This window comes from Hevea brasiliensis, chromosome 13 (assembly GCF_030052815.1).
Source record: "Hevea brasiliensis isolate MT/VB/25A 57/8 chromosome 13, ASM3005281v1, whole genome shotgun sequence".
NCBI classification, from domain to species: Eukaryota; Viridiplantae; Streptophyta; class Magnoliopsida; order Malpighiales; family Euphorbiaceae; genus Hevea; species Hevea brasiliensis.
Window position 1 is genome coordinate 80,146,874 of NC_079505.1, and position 23,181 is coordinate 80,170,054.

Consider the following 23,181-nt stretch of genomic DNA (forward strand, 5'->3'; position numbering starts at 1 on the left):
CCCTGGTAAGTGTATCTAAGTTTGATATAACAGTGAACATTACTGATGTATTCCATTTCAGTCATAGACTTCTGAATTATATCCAAATTTTCTCAATTATATATGAGCAGGCAACTAAAGAACTTCTAGCTTCATCTCCTTCCTTGCAATAAGAAAGAGAGAGAGGGAGAGAGGGAGAGAGAGAGAGAATGAGCATAAGATATCCATCGATTCTAATGTATTTTTTTTATATATAATTAATTCTGTCTTCATCTCCACTGACAAGTACCAGATTTGTTTATTGTAATATAGCAATCAACTCAACATGGCTAAGAACATTTAAATAATAAATTTTAGTTTTGGGTATTGCTATGTATTGATTTTGTCCTAAAAGGACAAAAATGATAATGCAGAGAGGAAAAACAAGAGTTTGTAAGAAAGAAGATGACCATAAGATTCTGCAGGCAATATGTTTAGCCGCTTAAGAACAAAATGTAAGTATTTAGCATTGGCAAAATGTCAGTATCTTTAGGCCAGCCATTTCTATTGGGTTGCTAGATCAGAATGAATGAAATGTTTGCAGAATTGTCAGAAGGATTCAAGAACACAAGATATCCATTATAATTTATTTTCTGACAATTCTATCTTCATCTCCTCTGACAAATACAAGATTTATTGAATTTAGTATAGCAATCGACCTAACATAGCTAAAAATATCAAATTATAAAAATTAATATGATAGTTACATTATTATCATATTGAAATGTCTTTATAAAACAAAGAATCAAATAATTTGAAAATAAATATCTTGATTTAGGGTATCAATCTTCCCTTGTTTTGCCACTAGGCCAAAGCCTTGTCGGCATCTAGAAGTAAGCAGTTCATTGAGCGAGCCATCATCCTTTTAATTCATAGAGGGAAACAAACAAAAGCCTAATAAAACGAGAAGAGCCTGACAATTACATTCTACAATATGTGCGAGGACGAAGTCTGGAGGCAAGGCCTAAGTACAAACAAGTGCATGGGCAATGACTTCAGCATCAACATATGTTTAGGCAATCTAGATTAATATGATAGTTACATTATTCGATCATATTCAACCCTGTCCAGTAGCTATAGAATTTATCAGTACATCCTGCACTGCAGACCTGAGAAAATAACCCCTCCTACAGTGACTGAATTTATTGCCTTACATGATCTCCCTGAAGAAAAAAAATATATACATAGGCTTCAAGTAAAAGATTAGCTTTCAATTTTCACTTTCAGGGACAAAAAATAATTTGGATTATTTTGGGCAAGGAGGACAAGGAAAAACACAACAGAGTCAAGCAAAAGCTACAGGAAGAATAGACCAAGTGTATTGTTAAGCAGTGCTTTTCCATTTAAATTAACCTGATTATTTTCTGACGACTCTATTTTATCTCCATTGAGAAATACAAGTTTTCTCTAATACAACATGAGAATCAACCCCATGTGGCTAAAGCTACGCAATTATTTATGTAAGATGTAGGTGTACATACTAGTTTTGTGATAAAATGACAAAAGCAATAATACAGTATCAAACAAACAAATGCCGAATAAAAGGAGAAAGAGGATGCCAATTGAGTTCCCCATCTAGATTTAAGTACAGAGGCAATGACTTTACCAACAACAAAAGTACAGACGGTTAATAACATACTAATAGTAATTAGTCGTAGTCAATGATATCATTGACGCCTATTGTTTAAGCACTTGAAAATAAAATAATCGAACTGGAGAAAATGATATATATACACATTCTGTGATCAAATCATGCAAGCCTCTGTTCATTTCTCTATCATGGGCAGGAAACCACATGTGGTTGTTGTACCATACCCAGCACAAGGCCATGTTGCTCCTCTAATGAAGTTGGCATACAACTTAGCCGACCATGGGGTTAAGGTCACATTCGTTAATACAGAATCCACTCATGTGAAAGTCATGTCTGCGATGCCTGAGAAATTTAAAGAGGAAAGCCCAATAAGCCTAGTTTCAGTTCCTGTAGAATTAGACGGAACAGATGCAAAAGAATTCGTAGAGAGTGCACCCAGTTTTATGCCAGGTCATCTGCAAAATTTGATTGAAAACATAAACGAGTTAAACAATGATGACCAAGTAACTCATATCATTGCTGATATAACAGCTGGGTGGGCACTGGAAGCAGCCAAGAAAATGGACATCAAGCCAGCTGCATTTGTACCTTTTGGAGTAGCAAACTTGGCTTTGGTTCTGCATAATCAAATGCTTATTGAGGCTGGAATCATTGATGTTGATGGTAAGAACATGAAGTATACCTTTAACACTTATAATTTGTCTATAAAATTATGCTAAACTTTAACCTTGTTCGTTGGATGAGCTATAATCCTCCTCATCCCAGTCTTAGCAGTTAGGAAGATTCAAACCTAAGATTCTAAACCATTTATGTTAGGCTTTAATTTTACTTGTTAATTATTCTGCTTTGTCATCTGACAATTATGCAACTGAAAGCATGCTCTATGCAAACAAACCAAGCTGAAATGTCATACCACCGAAATGAAAAAGGCAATTCAATAGTTTTGGTTAGTATTTAAACATTGATACGTAGTAAAGAATTTGATTTGTGACTGAAATATGGTAGTGATCTTGAAAGAAGCACTTGAAATTCTCTGCAGGAATTCAAATGAAAGATGAGCGTATCTGCCTGTCAAAGAAGATTCCTGCCTGGAACAAAAATGAACTCCTTTGGAGCTTCCCAGGCAATCCAGATACGGAGAAATTCATGTTTCAACACTTTGTTCGTAAAATTGCAGAAAATGTCAAAATTTGTAATTGGCTTCTCGCCAACTCTTTTTATGAACTTGAGCCATCAGCCTGTAATTTGATTCCCAACATCTTACCCATCGGTCCATTGTTTGCAAGTGATCATTTGGGAACTTATGCTGGAAACTTTTGGGCTGAGGACTCAACTAGCTTAAGCTGGCTTGATCAACAACCTCCACGCTCAGTCATCTATGCTGCATTTGGAAGTACATTTGTCTGCGACCAGCAACAATTTAATGAACTGGCGCTTGGTCTTGAGATGGTAGGCCAGCCATTTCTGTGGGTCGTTAGATCAGATTTTACAAACGGAATGGTTGTGGAATTCCCCGATGGATTCACAAAGAGAGTCGAAAAATATGGGAAGATAGTCAAATGGGCTCCTCAAGAGAAGGCGTTGGCTCACCCTTCTACCGCATGTTTCTTTTCTCACTGCGGATGGAATTCAACCATGGAGGGTCTAAGCAAGGGGATGCCTTTTCTATGTTGGCCTTACTTTACAGATCAATTCCATAACAGGAGTTACATATGCGAAACTTGGAAAGTTGGCCTACGATTGATCCCTGATGACAATGGGATTGTAACTAGGCATGAAATCAAGACAAAGTTAGAGAAACTGCTTTCTGATAAGGATATAGAAGCCAATTCACTGAAGTTGAAGGAAATGGCTAGAAAAAGCACTAGTGAAGGTGGATCTTCTTTCAGTAATTTCATAAGCTTTGTTGAACGGATAAAGCAATAGGATGTTTTTGGTGTTTGTGTTTTTCTAGGAAATAAACTTGATAGCATCTGATTGAAGTATAGTTGAAATTGTGATATACTATAAGAATAAAATTCAAGGTTCTGAATTTAGAATTTCAGTTTTCTTTAGGAAGCTAGCTTTTTGCAATAACAATTTACAGCCTTCATTTTGTCTCTTTTTTTCTTTGGTGCATTCAATACAGAGAATAAATGTACAATCTGTGTCCTCCACTGTGGTTAAATAAGCTAAAGGTACTCAGGTTAAGGACTTCAAGGAACAGCTTTTTCAATGATCATTGCAAAAGAGAATGCATCCCATTTCATCATTTTCTCCATCCATATAACTATGAATTAATATTTCTTAAAACTCCCAAACCAAATGCATAATCATCAACCAAAAATCCCCCTAATTGCAAAAAGAAAAAGGAAGATTGAGAATTCTGGTTTCTTTACAGAAAAGCACCTGAATGTAGTCAAAACCCATGAAGAGATGCTCCGGATACAACACTCCAGCAGAGTTCACCAAGATATGAACATGTGACCAAAACACCCTTTTCTAGCTGCCTCATTAAAGGAAGGCTCGACATGGGTGCAAGATCAGATATTCAGATACACTAGCTCGCAGTACAGCGATAGCAGATGCAAGGGGATAGCCAGCAGTTACGGCTAGCTACTAGGCACTGGAGTGGAAGAGATGGGTTTGGTAGCTCGGCACTTGTTGGTTGGAAGAAGACGACGACGACATGGGCGATAAGTTCACCAAAACCTCACAGGCCTTGGTCCTCTACTCCTCTTGTCTGCACCTAGCGCTCTCTGCATCGACTGCACCTCACGGCCTCACCCTCGCAACGCTCTCTTTCAATTCACGGCCTCGACGGCCTGTGGAATGTTTACCTCATGCCAGATGCCATAAGCCGAATGCAATCTGGCCTCTTGTTGCTGCTCTCCTCTACCGTCAAATTTTGATTCTTAAGTAAACCTCTTGTCGAATGTTATTGGGGATATCGTGCGCTTGCGTTTAGATTTTTTATTAATTTACAGTTAAGTCCTTTAGCTATTACAAAAACCCACTTGTTACCCATCTTAAGGGTGATTCATCTGTCAATTTTTTCACTAACAACCCAAAAAATCAACTTTTTCACTATTACTCCCAAAAAAATCAATCTGCCTTACATAAATGCCAGAGTACAATTAACCACTGGGGTTTCCTAAAAATCATACCTTTTATGGTTAACAAAAAAGAGAGAAAAAATAAATAGAAAGTACTTTCATGAACAAATAAAATAATAAAAAAAATAGTAATTAATTAGAAATAAAAAAAAATGAAATTTAAATTTTATATTAAAAAAAAGTAATACATACAAATAAATAAAGAAGGAAAAAATAATAATAACAAGAATTTTTCTTATGTACATCTGGTTCATCGTGAACCTAGAAAATTTTATCTTGTATGATGAGATTCACCTATTACACGGTAGACGAAGTCTAAACATAAATTTTTCAATGAAAAACTAAATTCATCATACATATAGTTTCTCTCCGCTTAATTTGCTCAGCTGATCTATTATTCCTAGCATCATAAAAAATTAAATTAAAAAAAAAATGAATGAAACTAGAAATTAACTACTGTACTCCATTCCTCTTTTCAGTCTTACTAGTACCCATTCCTCTTCCTGCAGCCAATATTTTAAGATAAAAATGTTAGCAAATGCAACAACTAATTCTTACTATCAAATTAATAATATTTTTTCTCCATACATTCCAAAAAGAATTCAAAATTAAAAATTGTCATAATTCATATATATATCCTTAAAAATTGTCATTATTCACATGCTCTTAAGCTTAAGGTTCTATACAAGGAGGTGAATGATCAGCTTATGGCATGGTGTGTTGGGAAAGAAGCATGTTACTGGTCTTGCTGTAATCACCTGGAAACTGTGAGCAGTTTGACATTGAGAGGGTAATCGGTACTCATCCATCTTCCAATGTGTTTTCCTAGCGTTAGGAAAGATTCCTGAGAAATAAGTAAACTGAAACTTGGAGGCAAAAACATTTCCATCTAAGTTGCATATGGATTTTTCTTGCCCAGTTGATTTCCAAAACCCTATCTTATCTCCAACGATTCTATTTGGATTATTTTCTACAAGAAAGTCTTCATCTTCATGAAGAAAGAAATACCACTCCCTTTCTCCACAGGAGTAATTCACTGTATAATAATAAAAAAAAAAGAAAAAAATATTATGGTTAGAAATGAAAATAAATGCCTAAATATAAAAAAAAATTAACCAAAAAAAAATTAAATTCACCCCAATGCATGCCAAGTAGTTGTTTTTCATTAATTTTGAATAATTAAGTAAATAATTAAGCATATTTAGTGCTCTACAAAAGAAAACAATTAAGTTGACTACATGGGGTTAGATCTTTGGCTATAATTTATGCTGCTATTCCAAATTTCCATTTTTCTTTTTCCTTCATAGTTTCTCTTGCCATTCTCATCTCATTTCTTGTTCCTAATACACTTTGATTATTGTCAGCCTTCATTTTTTTAGTTCTTTCTTTATTCATCAATCAATCTAGAAAATAAAACAAGTAAAGAAAAATAAAAGAAATTATGAATCCCTCAAAAACCTTTATCTTCTCCATAAAATCTCCCACCCAAACATGTTTATATATCTTAATTACATTAAAAAAAAAAACTTTACCTTACCTTAAAAACGGTGCTTCCAAATGAAATGTTAGAAAGAATGCATATATAAATTAAGATCAAGAAATTAGGATGATATATAAACATGGAGAGTGGTAAAAAAAAATACCAATACTGTTAGGAGCCTTGCTATAGAACTCCCTGGAATCAATGTCCTGAGCAACATGGGCAGGAAGAGGCCTGTAAAACACCTTGTTACTCAAATAGTGAGTGACCAGTTCTTCATCAGTGGGCAAAAATCTGTACCCTATTGGGAATTCTGTGAGAATTTCACTTTGGCAATCCGTATATGATGATTGAAAATCCAACATGTGTGCTTGCTCCTGCAGGTTCTTAATGATCAATCTGAATGTGTGGCACAGGAGCTGATCATCTCATGTCATTATATACGGAAAAAAAATTGCATTATCGTAACGCATTTTGAAAGTGAAGTGGAATCCTAGTATAACTTGGATACGCAAGACATAATGGATAACTGAATGTGCACGATTATTTTAGACCAGTTCCATATCGTACTTTGGCTTTTTTAAGGATTTGAACAACCGTGATTCTGTCTTGTTGTACAAGACAAAGTCTTGAAGCTACCCGAGGGACTTTGGTGGCTGTACTTCACTTTCTTGTTAAATGGGACTCTTGGATAGTTGCCTAAGAGTGAGAAAAGGGTCAATTTTTACGATAAATTATAAAATAAAATGGTCATTCCATGCAACATGTAAATCACTCTTAATCTTATAGAATGTCTGCCAAATGGGAACGTTTAATTATGGCCAATTAATAATATTAATCACATTTTTAAGGGTTAATTATTTCATTAATAATATAAGCATTTCACAATCTGATGGGAAGTGAGGAAGCCTAGAGAAATTAGTATTCCCTTCTTATAACTAGCTCCACTTTGATAACGCTTAATTGATAACTACTTGTTTTGACCATGTGTTTTTTTTTTTCTATTTACATAGTATAATTTATTATGTATTTTTATAATCATATTATCAAATTTTGTTATGATAAAATTTTTAATTATTTGTAATTTTATTTTAAGTCTTAATAGATAAATAAAATGTTAATAATTTTTTTATTTGTTGAGTTAATTGATATAATCATAAATAAATATAATAATAAATAAAGTAGGAAAAAAATGGTTATGGCACGTATTTTTTGAAATATTATCATTAAAATTCTTAGACTTTATATATAAGAAATGTTTGTAAAATTTTTAAAATTTTATGAATAATTTTTTGTTGAGTAATTATTTATATATATAATTTTTTAAAAGGTAATTTACCATTTTTTAATCTGAAATAATATTTAATTAAAACATAATTCATTTTTAAGATATATAATTTGATAATTATAAACTTAAAAATTTAAAAAAATGTAGAAAAAAATTTAGATAATAATTATTTTTTAAATAAGATAAAATTTTAGCAGTTAAATTTATAAATATTTATTTTTATTAAGCCATTATTAAAATTCTTAGACATTAAATATAAGAAATATTTTTAAAAATAATTTCTAAAATTTTATGAATAATTTTTTATTGAATATATATATATATATAATTTTTGAAAAAAATAATTGATATTGTTCTCCTCTCCTGAGTATTTGGATCTTGGATCTGAAATGTAGCAAAGAAAACTAGGTGGATTAGTTGCTTAAATTTCTATTAAGATCAAAAGTTTGTGATTAGTTGGAACTTGGAGTTGACATTGTTAAGAGTCTTATGAATATTAGGACTTATAGCGGTGATTTGAAGACTATTTTAGTGGCTATAATATCAATAATATATGATTCTTTAATTTAATAAAAAATTTAATTAAAAGTTCATTTTCATTATTTTTATAGATATATAATAATATGAAAATAATACCGGATGGGATAGTTGAATATGATTGATTAAGAGATTTATGTATATACCTAATGACTTTTATATAAGTTTTGGTGTATATTCGATAAATTTCAATAATTATTCTAATTTTTTAATTTTAAAATGTAATATAAAATCTTATAAATTTTTAAATGTTGTATAATAAAATTTTTTGAACTTTTAATTACTGCTTTTTAATAGGTCCAGAGTGAAGTTTAATCAGCATTTCTCTCTCCTCTCTTACGCATGATGTAAAATTATTCTTTCTACACATGAAAATTATTTTCTCTACAGAGAGGAGAAATATTTAATTTACATATGACTTCAGAGAGAAAAGAGAAATATTGATTAATGCCATACTGCAACTGTTTAGATCAGCATTTCATTAGAAAATCGATGATTGGAGGTTAGAGGGAGTAAACTGTGCAAAATTTAAAAATTGATTAACATTTTATGTTATATTTTTAAATTGAATGACTATAGTGGTACAACAATATAAATTCAATGACAATTATTAAAATTTATTTATATATATTTCTATTAGAATTAAAAGTCTATGACTAGGTACACTTGGAGTCCATACTATTAAGAGTCTTATGAGCATTAGGATTTATAACTGCGATGATTTGACCACTATTTTAATATCTATAGTATCAACAATATACGATTCTTAAATCTAACCAAAAATTTAACTAAAAGTTGATTATTTTTATATATATATAACATAAAATAATAAACTTAAGAATTTTGAAAATTTTAAAAATATAAAAAAAATTAGATAATAATTATTTTCCTTATGAGTTAAAGATAATAGTTGAAATTTAAAAATATTTAAATAAAAAATTAATATTTAATATGATAATTTATTTTTTTTATAAAAATATATAAATAAAGATAAAAAAATTAGGATATAAATCAATAAAATTAAATTTTTGGTAAATCACAATTTATATTTTAATTAGATAATTAAAATTTTTTAATTAAAAAAATACAAACCTAATTCTAAAATAAGTATATGTAAAAAATTGTAAATAACTAGAAAAATAAATGATTATTCTTAATTATTAAAATAAAATTTATAATTAATTAAAATATAATAAATTTGATTAAATTTAAACTTTAACACAATTAATACCTTTTTATTTAAAAAAAAAATTGTAATTTCATTTTGTGGTTTAATTAATCATTATATATAATTAGTTGAGGATATAATTAATTTTAAATTTTCAGAGAGTTGTAAAAAATTTAAATACTAAATAGCTTATATTTTATAATGATTAAATGTTAAACATATGGTTTTTAGGATTAATCTTGTCAATTTAATTATAAAATAATAAATACAAATTGTAATTATAAATAAATAGAGTTATAAGCATGAATTTTCCTCCAATCAACAATAAAATATGGTAATATCTTCTGCAAAAAGGTTCTAATAAATAGCGGCAGTGAAGGGAGGACATAAACGTAATTTTGAGGCAAAGGCAGGTAAATTGGACTTTATTCAAAACCCTAGGGTCCCTAAATCCTTCACCCGAAAGCATTAGCACACTCTCTTCTCTATTGGAGTTCCGCGGCGCAACGGCTAGCTAGACCACCGGAAGCAGGGCTAAAGGGACACAAAACAAAATGGAGGCAGCAAGAACGGTGAAGGATGTCTCTCCTCACGAGTTCGTTAAGGCCTACGCTGCCCACCTCAAGCGCTCCGGAAAGGTAAGACGCAAATGCGCCTGCTTGCTTGCTTGCATTTTGATCAATGAATCTATAAAGTTGTTTTGTTTCGCCTTTAATATAACTGTTTTATAGATTTGTAAGCTTGATTTGTTTCCTTTCTTCTTTTGTTTGCGGTTTTTTTAGTTTGGTTCTTTTGGGTTGATTGGTTTTTAGCTTAATCTAGCTGTCTGAGTTTGGGTTTTTTTTTTTTTTTTTTTTTTTTTCTCAATAGCTCAAGCTGTTTGGAATGTTCTGTTCGATCTTTGGTTTATCGTTTGAGAATCTCGTCACTTAAGATGGATTTTTGCTTATTTTGCAGTATTTCTTTTATCAGCATCTCTGTTAGCCTTCTGTGTAGTGTAATTGCCTATGCTTTATGGCGGTGTATTTTCCATGTCTATTGGATTGGTTTAAAATAACATTAATTCTTTTTGCCGTATCCCAGGAAGTTTATATAGAAATTCTGCGAGCATTTGGCTAGCATTGCAATTAAGAGTTGCCTGGCTGCTTTTATTTTGAGATTGTTTTTGTATTTTCTTAATTCTGGTGTATGTTGAATCGTTTTATGATTTTCTTAAGGTAGTTGAAATATGTTGTCAAGCTCAATTTGTGATGTTTTGGCGCAATGCTGGATTTGGTGTGGTTGCGTGCATGACTTTCTTTGATGTTCCACTACTTAACTTTTGTCATATCTTGATGTGTTGGAAAAATTATAAGCTTGAACTGGAGTTCTTAAAAAGGTAATGGTTCTAAAATTTTCTTTTTTTCCTTTTTTTTTTGACTTAGGTTGAGCTTCCTCCATGGACTGATATTGTGAAGACTGGCACTTTGAAGGAGCTTGCACCCTATGATCCTGATTGGTACTACATAAGGGCTGGTACATATCTCTCGCTCCCTCGAGACATACATTGTCTGTTTGTGTGGGTACTCGTGTAGTATGATTGTGTTATCTTTTCTTTTTATCTAATCTAAGTTGCTATACAGCTTCCATGGCGAGGAAAATATACTTGAGGGGTGGTCTTGGTGTTGGTGCGTTCAGGAGGATCTACGGAGGGAGCAAGAGGAATGGTAGTCGCCCACCTCATTTTGGCAAGAGTAGTGGATCTATTGCCCGACACATTCTTCAGCAATTACAGAACATGAACATCATTGACCTTGATCCTAAGGGGTTAGTCTACTTTTATATAATTCCAGATTCATGATTTGTAATTGGAAGCAGGCTTATCATTGACTTTGAATTTAAGTTGTTTAGCCTTGGGACTTTGAAGTATCTTCGTGTGTGGGGTTATGCTATTCATAACTCTCCTAAAACATGTAGAAATATGACCTTCCTAGGGGGTTAAAAGATTGAAGAATGCGCGCCCCCCTCCCTCCCTCTCTTCCCTCCCCTCCCTCTCTTTTTTTTTTTCTCTCTCCCTTACTCCTCTCCTCTCTCCTCTCTTTGTTCATCAATCTGATGCACTACCAAATGTTGTGCTCACAACTCTTTTTTTTTTTTTTAACCAGCGGTAGAAGAATTACATCTAGTGGCCAGAGGGATCTTGACCAAGTTGCTGGACGGATTGCAGTTGCTCACTGAGTGATTTACTCCAACTTTGATGAGGATGATGGAATATTGGAGTCTAGTTCTTTAATTGGAAGTAGATGTAGAGAGTACTGTTAATTAATTACCTTCTTGGTTTGCCTGGTACTTTTTACGTTAAACATGAGTTTTTCATGTCCTATTGTGGAAGTTTTTGACTTTTGCCTTCAATTTTATATCCGGATTCTTTTCTTGAAGTAGCTATCTAGTTTGAGCACACCAACCATTTGTCCATTTTTATAGCACTCCTAAAATAACCTATCTTTAAACTATTGTTTGATCATTCTACCAATGTGATTTACTACGTCAGTATCCTGAGATAGTCATTGGTGATCATGCATCTGAAGAATCATCAACCCATCATATTGATACGACACATTGCATTTGATCCGCACAATATCAGTGTAGTTAGTGCGCTGGATCTTTATGGCATCGGTTAGGTGTTTGTTTGACTTGACTAATATAGAAAAGAAGTGTTCTTGAATTGCGTTATGCATAGAAAAGAAGTGTTCTTGGATTAATTGCAATTCGCACTGAATGTGAGAATGCAATTCAACCTTGCGCAGCCCAAACAACCCATCATGTTTGGTTTCACTTTAATCGCTCCTTGCGCAATCTCCTTTGATTCACACAATAGGTGAACCTCCACAGTGCGTATACACCTCCACGGCGCCTTCCTCGACTTCATCCCCAACCACCAAAATAATCACTAGAAGCAACAGCGTTAGCTTCGTCTTCTTCTGGATTTGCTTTGGATTTTGAATTTGTTAATTTCTGTTGTGGATTTTTTTAATCTTCTATTATTATTATTATTATTATTATTATTATTATTATTATTATTATTATTATTATTTAGTATTTTTTGATTTATTTATTATTTGGTGGCTTGATTTTTGAGTAACAACACGAAGGTTGCTGCTTTAGGCGAGAATGAATCGAGTTTAGCATGTAAATCATTTTAAATTAATGTGCTATGTTTGAATCAACTTGGGTTTTTGTTGTTGATTTTGTACTGGATTGTTGTGATTATTTTTAGGTTTTTGTTGTTGAATCAACTTGAGAGAGAGAGAGAGAGAGAGAGAGAGAGAGAGAGAGAGAGGCGTGTGTATGGAGATGAAAGTCAAAATTAACACTTTAATTTTATTATTAACCATTAAAATGGAAAATTACTTTTGAGGAAATTTAGCTCTTCAACTTTATTATTAACGATTAAAATGGAAAATTACTTTTAAGAATGATTAAATCAGTTTATAAATTTTAAAAATAGAATGATCAAGTATTTTATTATATTATTTTTATTTAATTTTTAAAATTTTATTATAAATTTCATTTAATACTCTTTATAATATTTTTAAGTAACAAATATACTTTATAAGCTATTTTTATAAACATTTAAAATTTTAAATATTTATAAATTTAAATTAACTTATAAGCACTGATTGATTTTTCATTAGTTAAATTAAATACTCTTTTTGTTTATGATAAATTCAAAATATAAATAAATTTTATTTATTATACATGTAAATTTTATTATATATTTTTACTAAGTTCTAAATGCATAATGAATTGAGACTAAATAAAAATTTGTCATAATAAGATTTCATTTTTTCTGTGAAAAATATTTTTTAATAAAACATTTCCTTGCATTTTTTTAATATTTAAGGTACTTAAAAAATATGTTAATAAAAAATATTTTTCTAGTTAAACAAAAAATTAAGTTATCATTTTTAGACTTTGATAATTCCATAAAAATGTAAAAAATAGTTATAAATGTATAACATAAATATATAATAACAGTTTAACATTACAAATAAATAATAAAAATATTTCATGAAATTTTTTTTTTTATGAAATAAATAAAACCTAAAATTTAGAGAGTTTTTAAGATATAGATTGAAATTCAGAAATAATTAATTATAATGGCTAAACATGAGTAAAATAAATCCAAATAAAGCCGTAGCAGTTAGATTCAGAATCACAAAATGAGATGGAAGCCCATGACAAGGAGACGAAACAAGTTTCAACTTTCCTTAACTGCCAGGTTGAAGCTGGGGTTTGGTTTCGCTGTTTACAAGGCAGAAGCTGGCTCTTATTGCAAGTCTCTGCTGCAACTCCCATCAAACAACCCACAATAATTAGGGGAGAGTAATTTTTGATTTAAATTGAAAAATCGAACTGAATTGATTCAATTCGATTTAATTAGTTAAGTTTTAAAATTTAATCAGTTTAGTTCGATTTATAATTTTGATAATTTCAGTTAATCGATTTGGTTCGGTTATTTTCATAAAAAAATAAAAAAATCGAACCGAACCGAAATTATTAATATATATAGGAAATCAAAGAAAATCGAATCGAATCGAATCGAAATCAAAGAAAACCGAACCGAACCGAACCTTAAGATTTTTAAGTTTTGATTTCTATTTTTTTTGTTTATATGTTTTTATTATTTAGATTTAATGTTAAAAATATGAAATTTTATAAATTTCAATTTGATTGATTTAAAATCAAATCGAACTAATATTTATCGATTTGATTCGATTTTCTCTTATTAATTAGTTCGATTTGATTTTTAAAATTTTTAATTTTTAATTTTATCGATTCGATTCGATTCAAAACCGAACCGACCATTTGCACATCTGCTCAGTGTTTAAATTCTGATTACAATCGCTTTTAAATTGATCCTTAAATTCAGACAAAGAACGACTTCAATGCCAAAAAAAGTGTTATAATAATCAATTCTCACGAAATTAGTGCTTTTCAATCAATTAAAAGCTTTTTTTCATTTTTCTAAATTTCCGTTTGCTTTGAAAACGTTTTGTCCTTCCGTGACAAATATTGGGAAATTGTTCCTTTTAGAAGAGTTTGCAGAAAATGATAAATTTATAATTAGTCTGAAAAATATTATCATATAGTCTAATATTATTTACTTATTGATTAATTTATAATTATTATATTAATTAAAATTATATATATATTGATTGATTATAAAAAAAAATTAAATGTTATTTTTATAAATTTTAATTTTTAAATAAATAATTATTAATAAAATAAAAATTTAATTTAATTTCTTTAAATTAAAAATTATAATGTAATAATTATTTATACTAAACATTTTGATGTAACTAAGAAATTTAATCAATAACATGTCGACAGCTCAATACGCCACCGTAACAGTCTAGTGGAACTCAGCATTGCCACTATAGCATCCGCTCGTGCCACGTGGCAGGCCGTGCTCGAGATTCAGAATCTAGGCCCCTTCGTTTTCTCTCTGGACGCGTCTTTCCCAAAATAGAGAATATCTGGATTTCGCTTTTGCTTTTGAAAGTAGTAATTTTTATTTTATTTTTAATTTCTAGAGGAAAAAAAAAGTAACTCATAAGCCCATATTTTTTTCCCCTCGATTTCGAATACCAATGAAATACTACGTCTTGGATGTGGTTTTGGGATAGGTGTTCTTGCTTAGATGCTCAAATTTTCTAAATTCGAAACAGATTCTTCCTCTCTCCATCCCTGGATTTCACTTTCTCTTTCCAGATCGACCTCAGGTTTTTCACCTTCCTTCGATCGTCTTCTTCTCTGGCTCGTCGTGTACTGTTACTGTAAGCTCTTGCTTTTTTTTTGTTTATTTATTTAGATTGGCAGGAAATAAAAGCCGTTTTAATTATAATTCTCCTTTTTGGAAATGAAATTTTTGTGTTATAGTTAAGATAATGGAGTTTTTGTAATTCTTATGTGTGGTTTTTGTCCCGTGTATTGGTGCAAGAGATCGGATTTTTTTCCCCCCTTTTGACTTTGTTATTTTTCTAATGGTCGGCTAAGGAGTTTGAAATGATAATGGAGTTCATCTGCGTTGCTTGACTAAGCAATTTGAGTATTACTTATGAAGAATATTTGCCATAGTTGGAGAAGAAAGAAGAAGTGTATCAATTTTTTGGTAATGGGTAACGTTGGTTATTTGCATTTTGTGTCTGAACTTAATTCTCTGCCTTTTCTTTTTTAACAGGTATCATCTGTGTTATCTCTGGCTTTTTATTGCCTTGGAGATTTGGATCTATATTTCAGAGAACTAGGGTCTATATTTTAGAGAACTAGGGTCGACTACTATTATTGAGTGGCTTACTTGAATTCACGGGTTTATTTCAATCAGTGTGATGTGAATATGGGTTCTGGTAGTGAGTTTTAAGTGAAATGGGTTTTAAGGTTCAAGCATTTTTATCATACTTATGTATGCTTCAGTGACGGAGGTAGCTTGGAGGATGAATAGGAATTTAGTTTTTGTGTGATTTGCTGATATCTTTTAATCATGGCAGAGCTTATGGAATGAGAAAGAATACAATTTGAAGAATGGATGATGATAGAGAAATTGGGATGTTGCTTTCTGGTTGGAACAATCCAACTGAATCTCGCATTTTTATTTTATCTTGCTTAATTGCTGCTTTAGTTGGTATTTTGACAATAGCTTACACTGCTTTCCAATGGAGAAGAAACATCAATCTAAATTGGATGAAAGCCGTAGCCAGGTCAAAGAAAAACCCAAAGGCAAGGCATAAGGTTCCTGTAACTCCTCATAAGTGGGTTCTCGAACCTATATCGCGTGGAAAGAATTTAAATTGCTGTGTCTGCTTAAGGTCCATGTCTCCTTCTCAAACTCTTGGGCCTATGGTGGCCTCAGACAGTTTTATTCACCACTGTAGCATTTGTGGTGCAGCGGCACACCTAAGTTGCTCTTCAAGTGCACACAAGGATTGCAAGTGTGTATCTATGGTTGGATTTGAGAATGTAATGCACCAATGGGCTGTTCGATGGACAGAGATGACAGATCAACCTTGCGAAACTTCCTTTTGTAGTTTTTGTGAAGAGCCATGTAGCGGGTCTTTTCTTAGTGGATCCCCTATATGGTGTTGCTTGTGGTGTCAACGACTTGTACATGTCGATTGTCACAGTAGCATGTCTAATGAAACTGGAGATATTTGTGACTTGGGTCCATTTAGAAGGCTGATTTTATCACCGCTTCATGTTAAAGAATTGAATTCATCAGGTGGATTTTTGAGCTCTATCACACATGGAGCAAACGAGATTGCTTCTTCAGTGCGTGCAAGTATTAGGAGTCAGAGAAAGAAGTACAAGCATGGTAATGAGTCCTCTGTTGACAAAGGTAATAGTGCTAGCACTTGTTGTGACCCATCTTCAAAAAGCACAGCTGATGCCCATCTTACAGTAAATGGTTCTCAAGGTGGGGAGGAAAGCTGTAATGGTAGCTTGAATGGGGGAAGTCCTTGCCATGGTGGTAGCGTAGATAGGATGAACTCAAAACCTAATTTTAAAAGAAGTGGATCACGTAATCAGAAAGATGAATCTCAGATAGTACGAATGAAACAGAGATATGAAATAATTGATTTGCGTCCTGATGCAAGACCACTGTTAGTCTTCATCAACAAGAAGAGTGGGGCTCAGCGTGGAGATTCCCTCAGGCAGCGTTTGAACTTTCTTTTGAATCCTGTTCAGGTTTGAACTGCTCCAAAGAGAAGTTTTCCTAAGATTCTAACCATTTTGCAGTGTGTTTAATTCATTAACTCAGCTGTCTTTTCTCTACATAGAGTTATAGATATTTGATCAACAATTCTTAAATAAAAGCACATAACTTAAGGATCAAACTATGGCTGTTGTCCATCTATCAACATGGACCATGTGGACCTTTTTTATTTTATTTTCTCTCTCTTTTCTCGTATGTTACATAGTATTAAATGTGGGTTGTTTATACTGGTATTTCTTACAGGTATTTGAACTGAGCTCAAAACAGGGGCCAGAAGTAGGCCTTTATCTTTTCAGGAAGGTGCCTCACTTCCGAGTTCTCATATGTGGTGGAGATGGTACTGTTGGCTGGGTTTTGAATGCCATAGACAAACAAAATTTTATTTCTCCTCCACCTGTAGCTATTCTTCCTGCTGGAACTGGAAATGACTTGGCTAGAGTACTATCCTGGGGAGGTGGTCTGGGCTCAGTTGAGAAACAAGGAGGCCTTTGCACATTGTTACACCATATAGAGCATGCTGCAGTAACTATTCTTGATCGGTGGAAGGTAGCCATTGTAAATCAAGGAAAGCAACTTCAGTCTTCCAAATTTATGAACAACTATCTTGGTAGGTAAATGCTTATATTATGCAATTATGTGGCTGAATTATTTGATGGATACTGCATGCTATCTGGATGCATGTTTGATCTCTAAATGGATGTGTGCCTGCCATAAGCTTTTGGAGTGGTAAAATAGATCACAAGTACAGGTGGGACTAAACCTTATTGGATCTCAAGATCTCAACTCAAAATCTGGCTTGGATCATCAAATTTGTATGTGTGAAGTATCATATCATAGGGTTATTTCCTGAAACATGTTTGATTAGTTCCAGAAATATCTTCAGTCATGTTGATCTGCTTGTGGGTATTTCATTGTTCATTTTTTGAAGCCAGTCAAATAAGACACATTTTTGGAACTTGTGTGTATGTGTGTAGGTGTGCAGTGGTGGTGGTGGGTGGGGTTGGAGGGGTTGGGGGGTGGGATGCATATTCGTTTTCGTTTCTTCTGCCATAAATGTTTTTGTGCAGTACAATTACTCATTGTGGCAAGTACTGTTTACAGGAGTTGGGTGTGATGCAAAGGTTGCACTGGATATCCACAATCTGCGGGAAGAAAATCCAGAGAAGTTTTATAACCAGGTAACTGTAAATTTTGGTTAGGATGAAATGCAAACTGGTCTGCAAAATATTTAACAGGACATCACTGCCACCGAGGATGAGTTTGACTTCCTGTGTAAGACAATAGATTGCCCACCAAATTAGATGGTGTTGTTACCAGAGATGACCTTTTATCTTTGCAGCAGGAAAATATAAGAAATAATTAAATAGTTCTGGCTTCTGGGAACTTTTTGTATAGAAATATGTTTATTGGATATGCCAACTGCCAAGGGAAGATGATGCGTTATTTTAGTTTGGTATTACTTGATTGAAATATGGAGTACTGAAATTGTTTATTAAATAAAAACTTAAAATTTACTTTGTGGTGGGAAAAACTTTGCAGATCATATAGCAGAGTGAAATGGGATTTTCTGTGTTTTATGCATGTATAGGTGGATTATGAATTTATTGATTGTTATGGGCATGCCAATATCCTGTGGTGCCAGTTACCATGGATTTATTTTCATTCTTAATTTTATGTTTCATTTTGGTGGACTGTGAATACGCATGCTTAAATCGTAACCTGGAAGGGCTTTTGCCAAGTTCGAGTATATGTTTGTTCCTTGTCTTTCATTTATAAATGAGAACCATACTTTTTTTTCACTTGGCTGAAATTGCTTTAGTATAATTGCAGTTTATGAACAAAGTTCTCTACGCAAGAGAAGGGGCCAGGAGTATAATGGACAGGACATTTGCTGACTTTCCATGGCAAGTTAGAGTGGAAGTAGATGGTGTCGAAATAGAGGTCCCTGAGGTTAGTGCCACACTTATCTCAACTGTTTCTGCAGTAAAATAGTTTGAACTTTTACTGATAACTTGTGCACATTGATCTATGGTGATGTTTGTTTGACATTGTTGTCACACATATTGTTGAGAAGATCATCCTCTTGAATATTTTGGTTAAACTAATTAACATTTGCTTTTCAAGTTCATATTGTCATGTTTGTTCATAAAATTTTCTGAACATATTCCAAAGAAATTTCTATGCACTTTCTGCAAAAAGATCTAAATGGTACTTCTCTGAAAAAGTAGTTTACATCACAGTTCCTAATGCGGTCAGTGTCCATCTGAGTTCTGGAATCAAACAAAATTCTAATTTGGGCGAAATAGGCTTTAATTCACATGCAAACTTTACTAGTATTTTCCTATCAATCCTGAATGGAATATTTTTTTGTTTTGGGATGATATGATATAAGGATCGAATATGCTTCATATATTTTCATATGCTGCATATTCTGTTATCTATTATTTTTATTCTAATGTCAAATTCTAATTTGTGAAAACTAAAGCAGTTAGGCACTGAAGAGACAGATATGGGTTCTCATCTTCTTCTCTCTTCCTCTGAATTAGGGACTGCATTTATATGTGGTATTTTCACCATTTCAACTTTGTCCATGTCCAATAGATCTATTAATGAATTATGAAGGATTGAAAGTAATTGTGAAAAGCTGGGTCTTATGGATATTTATGCAAAAGCTTTGGGGTGTTCCACAATAAAAAATTTACTCACTAGTCACCTATGTCTTTTAGAAATTATTGATTTTGTTCTATACAATTCAGGATGCTGAGGGGGTACTTGTTGCAAACATTGGAAGCTATATGGGTGGTGTAGACCTATGGCAAAATGAGGATGAACACTATGATAACTTTGATCCACAATCCATGCATGATAAGATACTAGAGGTTGTGAGCATATCTGGAACATGGCACCTTGGAAAGCTTCAGGTAAAATAAGTGAAAAAACTTATATGTGCACATGGATTTTTTGCTAACTGAACTGTAGTTTCTTTTCCAAAATAATGAAATATGCAGGTTTTTCTTGCAACTCAAATGACACTTCTTCATGTGAAATTTATTTGTGAATTTCCATTAATGCCTAGAAAGTGGCACATGAGCATAAAGTTTTACGTCCATGTAAGATTGCATTTAGACCACTTTGTTTCATTTTAATGCTTGGAAGAAGAACCCAGCTCTGAGTTAAATACTCAAAAATGAAATTTTGTTAGTGTCCTCTTTGCACTCATTACCATTTTAGTCTTCCAAATAGCCTGTTGTTTTCATCAGAGCAGAGAACATGGCTTTGGCTCAAACTGACTTATAATTGTTTACAACAGAAATATGTTTAGTTTCATCTCCTGATTTTGAGCTTTTGTTTTGTGTGGGTAGGTGGGGCTTTCTCGTGCTCGAAGGCTTGCACAGGGACAGTCAATAAAGATACAACTTCTTGCTGCATTGCCTGTGCAGATTGATGGAGAACCTTGGTTTCAGCAGCCTTGTACTTTGGCTGTATCTCATCATGGACAGGTTCTCTCTCTCTCTCTCTCTCTCATTGTTATAAATAATGGCAAGTTGGATTTACTAGATTCTGCCATTATCTTGTTTTAGACATGCTCTCCCATTCTCAAATGTAAAGAAGTACTGCACTACCTGTTATAAGCAATATCAATATGTTACCTTCCCCATTTCCTTAATTTTTTCATTATTTACAATATTTTGTATGCTCAATGATTGAGTTCAGGGACCTTTAATCACTTGAAATCTGCCCAATCTGTAGTGAATGCATTATCTCATAACAAGGTCATATATAGAAATTGGTGATCAGCATGAGCTATTTTAGCCAAAGTAATGGAGACACACAATTGTACAAAAAGTTTGCCAGTTTCAGAAAAGGGTTTGGTTTCAGCCATTGATGAGACAGCAATGTGTTATTTGGTTTAAAATATTATTTTGTGTTAAAGGATCTAGGAACAATTTTTTATGATATCAAATATAAAATGTTTTCTCTTGATTTGCTTTAGCTTCACTAGTTGTACATCAATGCTTCAGCATCCACCATGCATGAGGCAGTTTCATTTTTAGTAATCCCAGGATGCCCATGCAATCACTTTTAAGCTGTTGTTATTTTAATAAGAGTCTTAACTTAAATTGACTACCTGTTTGAGCATCTCTTTTCTTGGTCCTCTAGAGAATCTGGAGGAAAATTTAAACTGAAAGATGAAGTTTACAGATCTTAAGGGGCTGGGAGTGGTCATTATACATTTTATTTGCTTACCTTAGTGGTGCAAATGCCTCGTATGGATGTTTATATTATATCTTCTTGACAGTTTTCTAACCATTAATATCATGCTCCTTTTATAGTACATATGCATCATGTGAGATCAAGTTGCATTACGGGCGTTATTGTGGTTAAACTTTTGCATTAAGGGCGATATTGTGGTTAAACTTTTAAATTTATGTGAAGATGCATTTTGGCCTCTTGATGCTTTCTCACAGTGCTTTCCCTTTTTGGCATCCTAGACCCTCCCATCCTTTGTTCTCTCTCTTTCTCTCTCATACACATAATTTCCGAGGCAAATTGTATGCTCACTAATATTTGTAATTTTTGTTGTTTGTGAATGACTGGATGTCTTGACCAATTCCTTTTGCTTGGCAGGCTTTCATGTTAATGAGGGCTGCTGAGGAACCTCTTGGTCATGCAGCTGCCATAATTACTGATGTACTTGAGAATGCTGAAACTAATCATGTGATTAATGCTTCACAGAAGCGAGCACTTCTTCAAGAAATGGCACTTAGGCTGTCTTAGAGGTCATCTCTGGTCACCCTGTTAGATATTGTGGTTTTGGTAACTACTGCCTCAGGAAAAATATTTTGCATTTTACGTTGCTAATTGCATCTCTTCATACAAATGCCACGTGTTATTGGTGTTTAACTTGGTACTTTAGCCAACGCATGTTTGTAAATTCAATTTACAGGTTATAGCATTCCCCATGTTGAAAATTAGCAGAAAAGGGGAAATTTTGTTATAGAAACATGACAGGAAAAAGTGAATTAGTATCCCTTGTTTTTGTACCTTCCTTTCAGTTGGTAATGTTGTGTAATAAACTCAGAGTTCTAGTTTCCGTGGCTAGGAAACAAATTGAAGAAATTTTTCTTACTGATGATAAAAGATATTATCAAGAAGCAAGCATTTTTTACTGGATAATTCATTCCATAACACAAGGTTCAACATCATATGTACAATAACAGCTTCTGCAAAGCATGATTTGATCATCAGCTGCAGTGTTTCATGAACAATTTGATTAATTCTCATTTCTCTGCTTATTCCATAGCACTCCTTGTTTAACCTTTTTCCACAGCCTGCTAATAAATCCCCAGCGTGATGCACCAGTGCCTGCTCTGCTTGCCCTATTGTCGAGGGACCTTTGAGTGATCCGGGAACCCATTATTTTCTTTGGTGTTTGAGCATGTTCTTTGCAGATGCTATCTAAATAATGGTTGTAAAAGGGGGATTTCAAGTAGGAAATCAGAGTGGGCGATGAACCATTCAAGTTTTGCATGGCCTTGTTGAGTTGTTTGGTTATAGCTCTGAGCTCGAATGAGTCGTAGAGAGTGCTGCCATTGCACCGGGGACTCGGACTGAAAATGGGTTTAAGGACACGGGTGGGATTGGTCTTTGGCATCTCCTCCTCTCCTGGGAAGTCCAACGATGGAGGCAAGTTTTTTTGCTTTAAAGCCTCTCCCATCTTTGATAGTTGGTGTTTGGTAATGGTGCTTAGGCTTTAATGGGCCCATATGGGTTTATTTATCAAAGTTTTTCCTTGTAGTATACACTGCAAATGGCATCAAATCCTCCATGCTTAACAAGAAAATTGCTTTGTTTTCTACGTCTTTAGGATGTTCTTATATAGAATTAGTTGTGCAATTAGTTAGAACCAAGAAAAGCACCCAAAAACCTAAGTTCCATACCAATTATGATTAATTTAGACAGGAATCAATGGAGATTAATTTAAAAAGAAATCAATATACGGGTAGAAAATAGTGTGTAAAATGAGATATGTTTGATAACCATGACCATGAGCATACTCAAATCTCAACATCAGAAAGGCAAAACTTTTGATGCTACCTGATCTCTCAGGATATTCCAAGAAGTGCAATATACATCTAAATCAAGAGGTTAGGTTTGGACCTAATGTCTCCACAGAGAGAGAATGGTGAGCAAAAGGGTCAAACCAGAAGATGACTAGGATGGAACAACAGAAAATTAAAGTTTGTTTC

General features: G+C 33.0%; 4 protein-coding genes and 1 long non-coding RNA gene across 8 annotated transcripts; 3 read left to right on the forward strand and 2 right to left on the reverse strand.

Annotated features, from left to right (window-relative positions):
* Positions 1-1,574: 1,574 nt before the first annotated feature.
* On the reverse strand, positions 1,575-4,529 carry LOC131171941 (uncharacterized). The gene is made up of 2 exons (XR_009142603.1): positions 3,998-4,529; positions 1,575-2,064 (listed from the first exon to the last, which is right to left on the reverse strand). It is a non-coding gene; the product is annotated as an uncharacterized LOC131171941 (long non-coding RNA).
* Positions 1,771-3,596, forward strand: LOC110636262 (UDP-glycosyltransferase 83A1). 2 transcript variants are annotated; one of them, XM_058132405.1, is made up of 3 exons: positions 1,771-2,059; positions 2,141-2,272; positions 2,649-3,596. In XM_058132405.1, the coding sequence occupies exons 1-3, from the start codon at positions 1,771-1,773 to the stop codon at positions 3,533-3,535; spliced, it is 1,308 nt and encodes a 435-aa protein (XP_057988388.1). In that variant the 3' UTR covers positions 3,536-3,596. The 2 variants fall into 2 exon arrangements, with proteins under 2 accessions (XP_057988388.1, XP_021641601.2); XM_021785909.2 differs by having other exon boundaries at positions 1,771-2,272.
* A 389-nt stretch (positions 4,530-4,918) lies between the features above and the next one.
* Positions 4,919-6,610, reverse strand: LOC110636260 (NAC domain-containing protein 101). Of its 2 annotated transcripts, XM_021785906.2 has the most exons (3): positions 6,348-6,610; positions 5,463-5,740; positions 4,919-5,207 (listed from the first exon to the last, which is right to left on the reverse strand). In XM_021785906.2, exons 1-3 carry the CDS (start codon positions 6,547-6,549, stop codon positions 5,154-5,156), a joined length of 534 nt encoding a protein of 177 aa, XP_021641598.1. In that variant the 5' UTR covers positions 6,550-6,610; the 3' UTR covers positions 4,919-5,153. The 2 variants fall into 2 exon arrangements, with proteins under 2 accessions (XP_021641598.1, XP_021641597.1); XM_021785905.2 differs by having other exon boundaries at positions 4,919-5,740.
* A 2,936-nt stretch (positions 6,611-9,546) lies between these two features.
* Positions 9,547-11,594, forward strand: LOC110636247 (40S ribosomal protein S19-3). Its single transcript, XM_021785879.2, has 4 exons — positions 9,547-9,815; positions 10,602-10,692; positions 10,800-10,983; positions 11,322-11,594. Exons 1-4 carry the CDS (start codon positions 9,732-9,734, stop codon positions 11,392-11,394), a joined length of 432 nt encoding a protein of 143 aa, XP_021641571.2. The 5' UTR covers positions 9,547-9,731; the 3' UTR covers positions 11,395-11,594.
* A 2,978-nt stretch (positions 11,595-14,572) lies between these two features.
* Positions 14,573-22,108, forward strand: LOC110636248 (diacylglycerol kinase 1). Of its 2 annotated transcripts, none has more exons than XM_021785880.2 (8): positions 14,573-14,996; positions 15,401-16,902; positions 17,174-17,537; positions 18,032-18,108; positions 18,761-18,880; positions 19,687-19,851; positions 20,293-20,430; positions 21,560-22,108. In XM_021785880.2, the coding sequence occupies exons 2-8, from the start codon at positions 15,742-15,744 to the stop codon at positions 21,707-21,709; spliced, it is 2,175 nt and encodes a 724-aa protein (XP_021641572.1). In that variant the 5' UTR covers positions 14,573-14,996; positions 15,401-15,741; the 3' UTR covers positions 21,710-22,108. The 2 variants fall into 2 exon arrangements, with proteins under 2 accessions (XP_021641572.1, XP_057988389.1); XM_058132406.1 differs by lacking the exon at positions 14,573-14,996 and adding an exon at positions 15,026-15,315.
* Positions 22,109-23,181: the final 1,073 nt, after the last annotated feature.

Bases quoted from the DNA above. Each gene is read 5' to 3' on its own strand.
- LOC110636262 (XM_021785909.2), top strand. From the start codon at position 1,771: ATGCAAGCCTCTGTTCATTTCTCTATCATGGGCAGGAAACCACATGTG. The intron at 2,273-2,648 runs GTAAGAACATGA...AATTCTCTGCAG, and splicing joins TGGAATCATTGATGTTGATG to GAATTCAAATGAAAGATGAG.
- LOC110636260 (XM_021785905.2), bottom strand. From the start codon at position 6,549: ATGTTGGATTTTCAATCATCATATACGGATTGCCAAAGTGAAATTCTC. The intron at 5,741-6,347 runs GTATTTTTTTTT...ATTATTATACAG, and splicing joins CAAGGCTCCTAACAGTATTG to TGAATTACTCCTGTGGAGAA.
- LOC110636247 (XM_021785879.2), top strand. From the start codon at position 9,732: ATGGAGGCAGCAAGAACGGTGAAGGATGTCTCTCCTCACGAGTTCGTT. The intron at 9,816-10,601 runs GTAAGACGCAAA...TTTTTGACTTAG, and splicing joins ACCTCAAGCGCTCCGGAAAG to GTTGAGCTTCCTCCATGGAC. The intron at 10,693-10,799 runs GTACATATCTCT...GTTGCTATACAG, and splicing joins TTGGTACTACATAAGGGCTG to CTTCCATGGCGAGGAAAATA.
- LOC110636248 (XM_021785880.2), top strand. From the start codon at position 15,742: ATGGATGATGATAGAGAAATTGGGATGTTGCTTTCTGGTTGGAACAAT. The intron at 19,852-20,292 runs GTAAAATAAGTG...TTGTGTGGGTAG, and splicing joins GGCACCTTGGAAAGCTTCAG to GTGGGGCTTTCTCGTGCTCG. The intron at 20,431-21,559 runs GTTCTCTCTCTC...TTTGCTTGGCAG, and splicing joins CTGTATCTCATCATGGACAG to GCTTTCATGTTAATGAGGGC.